The sequence below is a fragment of the Lutjanus erythropterus genome, chromosome 19, assembly GCF_056507025.1.
Source record: "Lutjanus erythropterus isolate fLutEry1 chromosome 19, fLutEry1.hap2, whole genome shotgun sequence".
NCBI lineage: Eukaryota > Metazoa > Chordata > Actinopteri > Lutjaniformes > Lutjanidae > Lutjanus > Lutjanus erythropterus.
The window spans coordinates 2,721,925-2,736,949 of record NC_139335.1 but is presented as its reverse complement, the minus strand read 5'-3'; the positions used below and the strand labels follow the sequence as shown (position 1 = coordinate 2,736,949).

The following is a 15,025-nucleotide window of genomic DNA, read 5'->3' as shown; positions in this document are numbered from 1 at the left end:
AGGTTTACTCTGCAACTTTTTGATGACTGAAGTAAAATACAGCAGCGCTTCGTCACCTGTAACTGTTCCTTGTGTTCCTTAAGTTAGAGCAGGTTATAAAAACCCTGGTTTATGAATGAACGAGGCTTCATACACACTTCGTAGAGGAAGTGTTCAGCTTCCCTGCTCTGTTTACTGCAACATCCGCTAATCTCTTATCCAGTGTGTGCACTCGCCTTCCTTTCATGCTATATTATGACCCAGTGGAGGCTCTAAACCGCCTTTAAACTGCTGTAAAGCGAGACCATTTCTTTCACAATTCTTGTCTTCAGTGAAGTAGAAGAGGGGGTTTGTATAGCAAACCAGATAAAGCTTGACTGTACAATAAATCTGCAGGCCCCATTTCGTGGATCTAGGCCAAAAGCTAAGAGAATTAAGGACAAACGCTCTCTGTGTTAGGATTAACTCTTCATTTCCTTTCTTTCCCTTTTTCTCTCTCGGGTTTAGTTTCGATACAAGACCAGGGTGTACAAACAGACCAATCTGGATGAGAAGCAACTGGCCAAACTGCACACTAAGGTATGAAAAACATTTGTCCTGAAGTCTCTGAGAGATTTCAGCTGCATGTTTCAGCCTGGCACAGTGTCAGTGAATTAAAACCAGCACTGCACAGCAGTGTGGCACTCTGCCAGCTGGCCTGTTAAAAGTTTGCAGATTTATTCATCGAAATTTCCATCATATAAAAACAATTTACTTATTTTACAAAAGCCTGCTTACTTCAGTTGTTCCCTGTATTTTCTTAAACTCTGTTAGATTTGACAAAAATACAATTTAATCAGGCATAAAAAGGGTCGGCTATGACTTAAGGACCCCTGTCTCACTTCCTGGTTTTAAAAAAAAGGCAGAAATCCTTCACAAGCACAGGCAAGTTTTCTATTTTTTCATTTCAAATTCAGTAAATAATATTCCTATCAGATGTGACTCAGTCATGTCAACTCTGTGGTTCCTCTAAATCAAAGATAAATAAGAATTATAGTTTGTGTGTATTAAATATAAATATAACATTTTGTCAGCTCCATAAGATGTGGACAGAGTGTGTGTCAGATTTTCCATCATCATTCAAGGAGTTGACATCTTTGACATTTAATACTCTTTTGTCAATTTAAGAAAAAATAATTAAATAAAGAAATAAGTAATAATAAATAACTCAGTGCCCCACTTGTGCCACCGAATCAAAAGAATCTGGACACATTCCTGAGTGTGACGTTAACTCAGTCACAGAAAAGTCATAGAGAAGTTTTTTTTTCTGTTTTGTCCATTAAATATATTTTCATAAGGTTTTATAAAAAGAATTTACATCAACAACAACAATGTTGTTTGTGTTGTAAATTATATTATATGTTGTTTTTCATAAAGAGAAATCACATTATCAGCAGAAACATAATGATGATGTTTATTCCTTGAATAAAAATATGCAAAACTTTTTGATTATATATCTCATTAAATAATTTTGTATTTAATGCAACAGAAGCAGAGGAACGTTTCCAACATGTTGTATATTATATTACTAACTCTTTGTCTGAAAGAGTCGACACAGTTCAAGGCATCAGCTGCAAAAAATGTCATTTAATAAAAAATTGAATCACTTCGAAGTTTGTTTAACAGCCAAGAGTCTGACCTTATTAAAATAAATAAGTAGAATAAAGAGTAAAAATCAAAACGCTTGTGTTTTCACGTTTTAAAGGGTCCTCAAGGTTTTATATGTCACTTTTTATTTACTTTGTTTACTTTCACTTTTGTTATTTTATTGTACTGCATCTTTATTGTTTTTAAATGTGCTTAATAAAAAACTTAATTTGATTTGATTCTTTGACATAACTACATAGAAATAATAGATAACATACAGGAGGGGGTTCCTGATATATTTTCTTGGGCTCCTTGGTTGAGAATAAATTGTGTTTCTAAGGCAGAAGTTCTATCTGTTCTCTGTAAAACAGCAGCAGCACTTTTCTCCCTTCATGCAGGCCAGCCTGAAGAAATTCATGGATTATATCCAAACCAGCGCCGTGGACAAGATGGCCAAGTTCATAGATAAAGGCCTCGATCCCAACTACCAGGACGCTGACACTGGCGGTAAGGAGCGCCACACAGACCGAGGAACTGCCTCCTCCCCTCTGTCATGTAGTGTTTTCCTCATCACTTCATCTGCAGAGTCACATTTCTTTCTTTAACACAAAATATAAACTTTACTGTTTCTGTACAGCAAGTTTAACATCAGCGCATAATAATTAAACCTTTTTTCACCAAAGAGCCACAAGTAACCTTGTTAGATGTCTGATGCAGTGGCTCTTAGTGAGTTAAGAGGTGAGAACCTTTAAAAAAATTATAGTAAAACATTAAAAATCAATTATAGAAGTTAACCAGTGTATGGATGTTTGGACTGCAGTGATATGCTGTAATTCCAGCTGTTCACTCCTGCACGCTGAAGTTGAGTTAGACTAAGGTGCACTGAAGATGCAGAGTTTCAAATAGAGAGTACATGCAGAGTACTAGATCTGTTTCTTCTATTTCATCAAGGGATGTAGAGGATTAGCAAAAAGAGCTGCTTCCAAATGTCTAAAAGATTGTTTAAAGGAGATAGGAAGTTGGAGTCATGTGGACCCACAGTATATTAAATAGGTTGAACTGAAGCGAGTTATTTCTCACGACAGGCTGCAGGAGTGCAAGAAGAGTGCAACATTATAATTTGACAATAACAAGGTTCCTTAATCAAAATAGTAATTTTATGATCTATTACAGTAAATATATTACAGATTTCTCCAGTTGGTTAAAAAGGTTTGATTTCACTTTTTCATCCGTCCATCCATATATACTGTACATGCATCTATCTGCACACCCACACTCTCTCTCTGTTTATTGAATTGTTCTCTCATGTCAATCAAACATACAGTTAAACAAACATGTATTCGAGATTCAGCATCCTCAAGTTGCTGACTGTCTCCTCTCAGCCAAATTAGCACGTTGGTGGCCAGCAGCTTCGTGACCCGTGGTTCCGCTGGATAAACTCGACCTTTAAACTCTCTGCAAATAACAAACCTCCCCCGTCCGTTTTCTGCCCTCGGCTCTGCAGCGTGTTGGTCTAACACTTTGTCAAGGATCTGCGCCAGTGCTTGTTCACAATTTCATGGCGTTTCCCAGATCCTGTTGGTGCTCTGGGGTGGAGGGTGGAGGGGGGGGGCAGCAGCAGACGGCTCATTTACAGTTTGGGTGTGCTGCTCTGTGTCACTCCAGCCTCTCTGGGAGCAAGTGTCAAAACACAAAACACAGTCTGTCATCACGGGTGTGAAACACACTTCCACTTCATAACACCGGGGGGCAACAGAGAGCCCTGATGAACCCCCCCCCCCCTTCACTATCACACTCTACTTCCTGTTCATCCTTCCTGTACCTGAAAATGAAAACCTGAGGTGGTTACTACACAAATTTTGTGTTTTCCTGAACTAATAGTTGAAAATGATAACAATTGATTAATCAATAATAATTTATGAGATACAAAACATGTTTCCTTCCTCATTTTTGTCATCTTTTCTTCCTTTTAAGTCCAAGTTTAATGTTCCTTTTTCAACAATCCACTCTGCCAGACAAAACAATGTCAAAATATAATAGAAATATCCATGAATACATTTTTAATCTGTTAAATTCTTAACTGCAAATGATCTATTAATGATTAATCACTGACATCCTCACTCCAAACGTGTGCTACTATAGCATTTTGTTTTGTGACAACTCTGGTATCTGTGCTGTTCTGAGTCAAGATTAGAAAATGACTTGATCTGTTAAATTTTGTTTGCAAATTTACTTTATTTCATGATATTAGCTGCTCTGCAGTGAAATAAGCTGCAATACTCACTAAATCCATGTGTTGAAATGCTGTTTAGGATAAACTGAAATCCACAGAAAATGTCAACTGTGGCCTCTTCATCTCTGCTGACTGTGAAGTCTTGTCCAGATGTTCTGACAGTTAGTTTAGTTTGTTATAATCCCCATTAAGCACTGCAGCAACTATTCTTAACAGGTTCCACAAAAAGCTTATGTTGTGACAGAGTGCCACAATTTACATCACAGTCAAGTTAAGTCAGATTTTATTTGTCTAGCCCAGTATCAGAAATCACAATTTGCCTCAAATTGTGATTCCTAAATTAAATTAAAACTGAATCGTAACCTCTGTACCATAATGTGTGTCGTGCTGCCAGATTGCAAATGCACAGCTCTAGAAATCGTGACCCACCTACACAAGATAATCAACAGACTTTTTCTGTGAGCAGTTTTTTTTTGTTTCTAGTAGAAAGAAAGTAGATTCTCCTGCTATAAAATAGTTCCTACAGGAAACTACTCATAATGAGGTGTGTGGATTATCTTGAGATGATCTCTGGAAAGAGACTTTTTTTTCCATCTTAGCAACTGTGCAAAGAGGTGATCAAAAGCCTTTAGAAAAACAGTTTTGTGGTTCTGGGACATAGAGATTCCCACCGTTGTTAACAGTTTCTTCATGCTTCCCTGCACAGAAGCAGAGTCACACTGACTGCCTTTAATAGGACATAAAATAATAATAATAATGGGGATGGGGCGGGGGGGGGGTCTCTTCCACCTCTGCCAAGGGAACGGCGCAGTGGGCATTTCCTAAGTCGTCCTGACATGATAACTTCAGAGGAAGTGCAGTCAAAACATTTCCCCAAATTATTTGTACCTGAGATCTACAGACGCTGCTCGAAGATAAAAAGCCCTCAGTCATTTTCCTCTTCGCCAAAACTCTCCTGTCGCCATGGCAGCCGGTGCTCTGTAGCCTATCCTGTTTTTACTGGGAACATTTTTAAATGCTTTTTATTCTTCTAGATGTCACTGAACTTTCTTGCTGAAGAGGTTCAAGTGTGCTGAGTGCATTTAAAGGTGTCGTGACACAGCTCTGCTTTTATTTTGAAGTAATTCCATTGAGTTTCTTTGTTGGTTTATTTAATGCCAGCATAACTGGCAAAGCATCGATGCATCAGTGGGAAAAAAAACAGCTTTAGCTTTTACTTGGAAGTTAACGTTTCGGGCTAAGTAGGGACACTTTGGACAGTTAGACCAGAGAATTTGCCAATATTTCCCAGTGAATGAGCTCTAATGTGGCTTTGGCTGTTTGACTGACTGTGTTCAGACTGTCGGTGTAAGTGGAGCAAAGGCAGCAGCACGTTAAAGGGATAGTTCACGCAAAAATGAAAATTCAGTCATTATCTATTCACCCTCACGCCGATGGAGGGTCGGGTTTTATTTTGTTAGTCCACATTACTCTGCTGGTGAACTATCCCTTTAAGTCAACCAGTGATCAGCGACACAGAAACACGAATGAGCTGTGAATAATATGTACAGTATGACTTTTTTTTGAATGGTCATGTTGTCTTTTATTGTTTTTATACTTTTATTGTGTCACTAGCATTTTTTTTATTTCTGCTTTCTGACACAACAGTTCTTATTTTCAGGTGATTATACACAACTGAAAACAAAAAAATAAAGAATGTTAGATTTAATTTCTGCTATATTGTGCAAATAAAACCCCATAAATGTTAGACTTTACATGTAAAGGGAGCTGCTTAGAAAAACTCACAAATACCAGAAAGATTGGTGATTGTTGAGTCTCATTTCAAGAATGTAAAATATTGACATGCATAAATCCTTTTTTTCAGTATTTTCCCCACTTTGATTTCTTAAGATTGTTGATTTGTTACAGAAGACATGTTTATGAGAAAGAGTCTCTGTTGTTTGGTGTCTTGTTGCCTGCATTATTTGAAATGTCATGCAATTAATTTTTGGGGTTTATCATGTCTGTTTTCTGTTTAAGCTGCAAAGAGAACACAACTCTTGTTAAAGAATATAACCTCAAAGCAAGGACAGAAGAGTTTGAGTGTGAATAGTTGAAATCTATTGCTGAAAGTTTTCCCACTGTGTATTCAAACGCCCCCCCAAGGAGCAAACAATCTGCTTTGTGCCCCCCCAAAAAATTAATGTGACTTTCAGACTCCTCTAAAAATAATCCTTCTGACAATAAATTAAAAAACTTAATTTGAATCTCCTTGTGTTTGTCCGCCAGAGACTCCCCTGTCGCTGGCGGTGCAGTGTGAGCCAGGTGGAGGAGAGGCCATCCGGGTCCTGGTGGAGGGAGGGGCTCATATCGACTTCCGCGCCAAAGATGGACTCACATCGATACACAAGGCCGTTCGAGGCCACCGCCATACAGCCCTGCTGGTAAACATCATTCACACACGCTGCTGTTCTGTTACAGACATGCCGATATCACAACAAGAACACTTTAACAACTTCAAGCTGACAAAACTCAGAAATTCAAGGAAACTTACTTCAGTAGAGTTTTGAGGTTTGAGCTCAACTCTTTTGTTTTGAAATGACGAACAGTGTTTTGTTTAATTGAATTTTATTTTTTATTAAAGAAGGTAAAGTGGAAGCACTTTTAAGTTGAAAGGCAAAACAAATTTTGTACCATCATGCTTTACACACCAGATTTATTATTTAAAATGTATTATTATTTTTTTCAAGGCATCATTTTTTTCTTTTCAAGGTGTCTTTTAATTCAACAATAAATATCATTTTATGGACTTTTTCTTTGAGGCATCTTGAGTTTTTGGTATCTTTACATTCCTAGTTAATAGCAGTAGTAATACTATGATGTGTGAGTAGAAATAATTTCATATTTTCAATTGCAACTATTTAATTTTCAAGCACCCAAATAATGACAACTCGGCAAATAAAAACAAAAAGAACAACCTTGAAATATTTGGGGTATTACTAAAACTCAGATTCAAGTTTATCTAAAGAAGAAAAGTAAATTATCTCAACAGAAGATTATAAGTCGGCAAAACTTTTTGTTTATTTCCAAACTTGAGAGACTTTTTTCACTCAAAAATCTAGTGAAGGCAGTTTTCAATTTTTTTTTTTTTTAACAGTGTGATGACTTTTCATTGTCATGCTATAAACGGAGGAAATCCAACCTACACCAGGGTGAATATCTGCAGGACGGATTCTTGCCCTGAAAGCGATGCAGTATTAACTGTATTTGTGTTACTGTATAAACAAGCTGAAGACAGAATAAACAGACCCTCCCACTCAGCAGTCCACACCTACACACACACAAAACGCATCTATTATTCTATTCAACCAGAGAGAAAACGGCATTAAAATTCAGATTGCCTGGTTTAAAGGTGTGTTGCACATTTACATTTTAGCCATTTACCCAGAATTCCAGCTGCCAAGAAGAGAGGCGTGTGCCTTTGAGAGGGGGGACTCAATTCAGGAGGAGATAATTGCATGTGTTACATTGTCAGAGTCCATGTTTTCCACAAAGGAAAGAAGCAGCTGCTAAACTGCATGAAGATTTGCAGCAGACTGACTGAATTCGTAATGTTCTCCAGCCTGAGGTGTTGCGTGACCTCCCTGAACCCCCGGCTATGTGTTCCCATCCTGATTTAAAATTCCATGAATATTCCTTAACTTGAAATTGGAAACCAGCTTAATATTTTATTTTTCCTTGCTGCTCCTTTATCGTCTCGCTGTTAGCTCATGAAAGTCATTATTATTTTACTGCATGATAATAATTGGATGCCTTATTATAATCTCTTATTGTTATCATGACTACCGGTGTTTGAGAACGGCCTCGACACGAGGGTTTACCTGTTTCTGCTGTGCCTTGCTGCAGGTCCTGCTGTCTCTGGGTGCATCTCCAGACTATAAGGACCGGCGGGGGCTGACACCGCTCTACCACACTGTGCTGACAGGGGGAGACACCTCCTGCTGCGAAACACTCCTTTACCACCGCGCCAAGCTGGGCATCAGGGACGAGAACGGCTGGGACGAGACACATCAGGTACGTGTGAGGGCGGTATTTGGGTAAGACTTCAAGAAACTCCTTAGAGGGACAGTTTGATGAATAATTAAAAGAATATGGACACAAATATAAAAAGTATTAAAAGGATAGATTGTTTAATGTGGGTTGGTATGAGGTATTTATCAATAGATGCAGAGAGAAGCACAAAAACGGATGCTAAGCAATGCACTGTTGTGGACAATGCACTTTAGCCACTTTAAAAAATCCATATCAGTTTAAGTGTTTGCAATATTTAGAATATTTTAACTGCTTTTATATGAGCCAGATATCACTCTCTCCAAACCAACCAAACTCCATGAGTGAAATCAGTCGTTTTATCTTGCAGAAAGTGGGAGTTGTTGGTCTACCACTGCCTCAGCCGATTAGTTTATTTGTGTAATTGCGTGACTTTGGTGAATCCAAACCTTAGTTTTAAAACATCAAAGTCACATAATAACACAAACTAAACTAACAAATCAATGCAGTGGAAGACCAGCAACTCCTGTTTCCTGCAAAGTAAAATAACTGATTTCACCTATGGAGTTTGGTTGGTTTGGAGAGAGTGCTATTTGGCTTGTATAAAGGCGGTTTCCCATCTGAAAAGACTGTCTGGTAGCAAAGTAAAGCAGTGAAAATATATAAATAATTAAAAAAAATCTAGAATACACTTTTTAAAGTGGCTAAAATATGTTTTGCTGCTGACCCTGTCCACAGCAGCACACTGCTGTGATAAGTACCTCATACAACCCCACATTAAATAATCCAAACTGTTCCTTTAAGTAACAGGTTACATTCTGTCTTGCATTAGTTCCTATGTGATGTGTATACACAAATCAACAGCTTTTTCTTTTAGAGAGTCCTTGGGGCAAAATCTTTCAGTCTAACGGGGTCAGTGGCCTAATTTGTGTCTATTTAGGGAGGCGGTATGAAAACACCAAAAAAAGAAAAAGTGTCCTGCCTTGGGGTGTTTGAGGTTTTAGTGTCTGTTGTTTGTATTGCACAAGCTTTGCATGTGTCCTGTTTGTAATGTATCAGTGTACTCTGTGTTCCAGTACAAGCATCCGTGTCTGCGTCAAAAATCATTCATGCCATGAAACACTACACCTCTCATCTTTTATCTCGGACACCTTTCACCCTCCATCCCACCCATCCTGCTTCTGTGGCCTCATATTCCAGCAGTGAAGTGGACAGAAAAATAAAGGTACCAGCCTCTTCGTCTTGCTGTGATCGCCCACACTTTATCAGCATCTGTCTCTTCAGCTCTCCTGGCCACTCATGACCTCCATCTTATACTGTCTGTCTGTATTTGCTCAGTGGGATCTGACACATAGGTTTAGCACTAAAACTGAAATTAACAGTTTGGATCCATCAGAAGCTTTTTATTAATATAGTTTTAAAACTGATACTTGATATCTTTTTACTGGGGTATTTATATGCCCCCCAAAATTAGTTTTCAGCCTCATTCAGGCAGAGTTGTTTTTGTTTTTATGGCCCTGATAACTTTTTCAGTTTCATTTAGATACATCCCATGCATCAAAATGAAACTGCCAGAGTTTCACTTCACTGTACTGTATACATGTCTATATATATAAATATACAGTATATATATACTGGAGCAGTCAGCACAGTCCAGTCATCTGTAAGGTTACTTATGTAAGTGATGTTGCACTTCAAGGTTTCCCTTTGAAAGAAAATAAAAGATGAGGTGTCCTGATATGGGGCTGCAATGTAGAGCTGCCTGGAAACCAGTCAAAAATGTATTTAATGCAGCCATGGTGTAAAAGACAACATAATTAAATAATAATAACATTTAAAGCTATAGAGGAGGTTTCCTCAAACTTTTTACACTTTTTATTGTTGATTGTTGTCAAATATTACTGGAAAAACAAAACTGGAAAGAATAAAACTTTAATATTACCTCGTCCATGAACATGACTTCTGCTTAAGTCATGTCAGATAGATTTTTATCAAAAAGTAAAGAAAACAACTCCCATGATCCCGCACTACTTTCCAGTGTCAACAGACTACATCTTTTACTGTTTTAATGTGAGAGAGACCTCCAGCTGCAGAACTTACATACTGTGTTTTTATGTAAGTGGAACATGTATATAGTTTTGATTTCTCTCTCTCTGTGTGCCGAACTATGATTATTGTTATTATTGAATCTCTCACTGTTTTCTCACCCTCTGATTAACTGCGGTGTCACTTTATGACTGTCACCTTGTTCCTCTCTCTCTGTGTCTCTGTGTCTCGTCTTTGTTTGCGTCTCCGCCTCTCTGCCCTCTTTATTAAACAACAACATAAATCCTTCCTTTTTCACTCCTTTTTTAATCTCCTTGTTAAACTTTTTGCCTTTTTACTCCTCCCTCTCCTCCCTCTCCTCCCTCTCCTCCCTCTCCTCCCTCTTTCCGTCGCTCCTCTACGATCTGTCCGTCCTCGCTCAGGCCTGTCAGAACGGTAACGCGCAGCATCTGGAGCACCTCCTCTTCTATGGGGCGGATTCTTCCTCCCAGAATGCCTCTGGAAACACTGCCTTGCACATCTGTGCTTTATACAACAAGGTATGTTATATTTTGTGATAATGGTGGTAAAAACTTTTGTCCACAGACACCTCCAAACCCCAAAAAATAGCCTCTAAAAAATATGAAAGGTCCTTATAGTATCTCCTGATGTTTGAGGGTAAAATAAAACAAGATGAAAGCAAACAAATAAATACTCTTTATCATTGCTAAATAAATGATTAACATTTTTTAGGTTCCTGAAATTGAAAAATACCCTAATTTCCTATCTCCATTTAAAATTTTCCCAGGAAAACTGATTAAATCAGAGCAATTTGAAAAAGATATTACCTTAGATCGGTATGTGAATTTTAATTTTACTGGAAAATTAAGCATGAAAAATATTGGGTATTGTAAACGTCATGTTGAATTTTGTCAAATTGCATTTTTCTGCCTTCAATTTTTACACAAAACAACTTTATTTATATAGCACCTTTCATACACACATGCAGCCCAGTGTGCTTTACATAGAGATATACTGATATAAGAAATCATTAATAATCTTTTAGAGGGAGTAGATGTTTATAACGGTTAAATTGAGCAAAATTTTAATGGAGTTTGGCAGGCAGTGAGACACGCTTAGATGTGTGTAGATGTGTGTTGACCGAAGGACTCGTCGTCACTTGTTATTGTCAGTTAACAACGTTGTGCTCATCCAGCGTTCGTGCAGCATTCCTGCAGAGTTTCTGCAGCCAGCTATTTGGACTACAGTATTCACTTTTGGATGCACAATTACTACATATTGCTCCTTTAAGCAGTGGTTATACAATTCATATTTTAAGTTCAATTCACATTAATGAATGCTGTTTGTTGCAGGAAAGCTGTGCACGAATTCTTCTCTACCGGGGAGCAAATAAAGACACAAAGAACAACAGTGGGCAGACCCCCTTTCAGGTAATGGCTGAGTGCCTGGCTGGGTAATTATGTATGTTGGGTGGTTGTATGGTTTAGTGTCTTATTAAGTTAACGTAGCAGAAAGTGCCAGGGCCTAATTTCACTTTAAACCATTATTGTGCTGCGATGCACACAGAGGTCCCAGGCGGCAGGATTGCATGTGACCCCCTTAATCTGGATACATTAACTCTGTCAGTGCAGAAAAAAGCCAGCTGAGACAATCTTCTGTGTTTGTGTGTGAGAGAGACGAGACAACAGGGAGAAAAGCTTTGAAATGTTCTGGATTGTGTGCTGACCTGTGCAGTTTATCAAAAGAAGGTCAAAAGCATTTATGCAACAGTGGAAAAAAAAAAATATGTTCTCATGTGAAAATACTCATACATTTTTATCTTCTATAACCTGGACGACTGAGAATCTTCACAGGTACTTGCTGGAATATTACACTCTGAGACTAATTAGAACCTTTAAGGGTTCTTCTGCTTGTGCGCATTGGAGATCTTCTTCTCTTTGGTTCCTGGTAGAACCTCTCCATACAGGTTCCCATTTCATAGAGTTCTGCAACCCAACACCAGGGGTTATACCTAGAACGATCTGAGGAAAGATTCACCAGGAACAAGGTCTTGCAGAGAACCCTTCTATGGTCCAATAGTGCCACCCAGAACCCTCTCTGGGGGTTCTGTCCAGAACCTTTCTTCCATTTAAGGGTGCTAACAAGAACCCATCCAGGGATTTTTTTTTAATATTCCAAGGGTTTTATCTAGAACACACTCAGGGAGTTCTACAGAGAACATTTTTATGTTTTGGTGCAAAATGCCCTTGACACAAAAAGTTCAAGGATTTCAAGGATCCTTGAAGAACTCCTTCCAAAAACAGTTTATTGGATGAAAAGGATTCTTAATGGAACCTTTAGTCTTACAAAGAACCCCTATCTTCAAAAGCAAATGGTTCTGGGTAGAACTTCAACCCTTCAGGAAGAACCCTTCTGAAACCCTGATTACCAAGAGTGTGTATTGCAGCAGATGTGGAAATGCACGGAAGAAAACATAAAAAATGAATCCAAATAAAGTAAAAAAAATGAGTTATTGGAACAACCAAAGGATGCTCTGGGGTGTCTGTGCATTTCTGTATGGATCATCCATCTTTCCTGCATCATGTGATCTGTATGTTTATATTAAATATGATTTTAAACATGCCACAGCCTCTAATGTGGTTTCCATTACTTGTGAATTTTCCTACGAGAGGGACAAGTTCAGAGTGACGGTGCTTCAGTAAAAGCATCTGTAAAGTGACCTACTGTCATTACAAGAGAAATGATAAACGCCCTTTAATTTTGTGCGCTAACGTGACCGTATCTAAAAATACAGTGTGTGTGTGTGTGTGTGTGTGTGTGTGTGTGTGTGTTTTTGTCAGGTGGCTGTTATGTCCGGACATTTTGAGCTGGGAGAAATTATCAAAAACCACCGGGATACAGATGTGGGTAAGTAGTGGAGGTCTGGTCTGAAACTGTCGTGGAGATGAGCGATGTCCCGTAATGTTAGAGATTTTACTGATCTGAACTGATTACCTGGACTTTCACAAGGAAATTAGGGGAATTAGCCCCTTTTTTTAAAAGTTTAAGTTATTTTTTGGTCAAAGGGTTTCACAGGAAAGGAGGAGAGAGTGGGAGGAGAAAATGCAGCAAAGGGTCGCAGGCCAGAATCGAACCCACGACCGCTGCAGAGGACTGATAGCCTCAGTACATGAGGCACAACTTCACCAACTGTGCTGCCAGGGTGCCCTGAAATTAGCAATTTAATCAACAAATAAATTGATGCAACAATAAAGAAAAAAGTCTTGAAAACTTGCTTGTAAAATGTTTAATTTTAATTATTATGTTTTCAAGGTTAGGAATATCCTTGAATTTGAATGCAACTGAAAAACATAATCAGTATTAAGTTAAACAATTCTGTCGCCATATTTATCAAGCTCCTGAAAAAAAAACAGCAGTATATGAGCAATAACAAAGAAAACAATCACTTACAACTGATATTAAACTCATTTTTTTTCTCTGTGTCCCCTCACCTCCCAGTTCCCTTTGTGGAGTCTCCAAAGTACGCCCCCCAGAGGCGTGAGAGTGCCCGGACGCTGGCAATACCCCACCCTCACCCCTTCCTCCGGGCCAACAGTGACAGCAGCATGAACCTGCCAGACTGGATGGCCGTGCCTAACGCCCCGGGGACCAACATCGTCTCTGTCCAGGTGTGTGACGTTCTTAACTTTGATAAAAATCAGTTGCCAAAACAATCTCACCTCAAAGTCCACCAGGGTTCTAGATACTTTGGAGTGTTGACATCAGGGTTCTTCACAATTTTTAGTGTTCTTATTGGGGCTCTTGATGATTTTTAGCATTAATATCAGGGTTCTTTATCATTTTTAGTGCTGACATTGAAGTTCTGTACGATTTTTAATGTTGATATTGGGGTTCTTTATGATGTTTAGTATAGATATTGAGGTTCTTGAGGATATTTAGCAAATCGAACAGCTGTAGATGCTAACTCTACTGATCGATTTGGAAATACAAACTGATCCTGAGTTTCATGGACTCATCTAAGAAGGTATTGACTGTATTTTAGCCCACATCACATGCAGATTTTAACTCATTATCAATCAACTGCTGAACAAAATGTATTGATACTGTGTACGTTATAATCATGTAATAACACAAGGAAGCTAAACACAGTGCACAATATAAATTCCTGACATCTAAATTCAGGTAGAAATGAATGTTTTTTTTTGTTTTGTTTTTTGCTAAATTGAATTCCAGTGTGTGTTGGAGTTGTAGAGATCGAGATTTGAAGGAGTTTTCTATCAAACTGTCCAAGTTGTGACTGATGTGATGTGATGTGATGCTTGTTGCTGCTGTTTCTTTTTTTCTACCCAGGATGCGTCTGAGTGGGAGGTTTTATACACTTGGTTCTGGTCCACTACAAGTATTTTATTTGCTCGGCCAAAAAATGTGTTTTGATAATTTTGATTTCTGTTGACATGTTTGATTAATTCTAGATAATTCTATACATACATTTCTATATTTCCATGGCACAGGTGGAGGCTTGAACAGCCGCATCTCAGCACTTCATACATATATGATAAAATCTGAAGGGACGTAGTACAATAAAATGGATGACCTTTATCAACCTCTACTGGCGAACAATACTCACTGCAGCACCTTTCTTGTATAAGCCATCCATGTGCTTGTATTTTGTTTATTATGTGGAGTGTAGCAGATAATAAATGATGCAGCCTCTCGTCCTCTTCATCTTTAGGATGAGGAGTTACGTCGAGTCATAGTCCATACACATAAACATCATGTAAGAGAGGTACATAATTTATGAGACATTTAGAGCACATACATTTAATTGTGTTCATCATTTGATAAATATTGATGTAAACATTATATGCTCTTAAAAGCACAGTCTATGGCATTAGGAGAGTTAATATAATTAATTATAGATATGAGAGTCAGAGACAGTTAAGTCGTCACAGCGACGGAGAAGAAAAATACAATAATAGAAAATGCACTGATGTTAGCATAACTAGTTATCATAATTAAAATAACACAGAAACTTAAAGCAATAGTTATATTTCCTGTTTAAATATGAGTATAAAATGTATATATGTATAAATATTTTTTTATTTAGCTTCA

At 38.1% G+C, this 15,025-nt stretch overlaps 1 protein-coding gene across 1 annotated transcript in view; it reads left to right on the top strand.

Annotated features, from left to right (window-relative positions):
- shank1 (SH3 and multiple ankyrin repeat domains 1) overlaps nt 1-15,025 on the top strand; it is a 115,764-nt gene that overhangs the window by 56,787 nt on the left and 43,952 nt on the right. The window contains exons 4-11 of the mRNA XM_084743455.1: nt 487-558; nt 2,004-2,112; nt 6,107-6,261; nt 7,724-7,891; nt 10,336-10,452; nt 11,266-11,343; nt 12,754-12,820; nt 13,412-13,581. Coding sequence (XP_084599581.1) covers nt 487-558; nt 2,004-2,112; nt 6,107-6,261; nt 7,724-7,891; nt 10,336-10,452; nt 11,266-11,343; nt 12,754-12,820; nt 13,412-13,581 — 936 coding nt within the window. The remainder of the gene's footprint in view (nt 1-486; nt 559-2,003; nt 2,113-6,106; nt 6,262-7,723; nt 7,892-10,335; nt 10,453-11,265; nt 11,344-12,753; nt 12,821-13,411; nt 13,582-15,025) is intronic.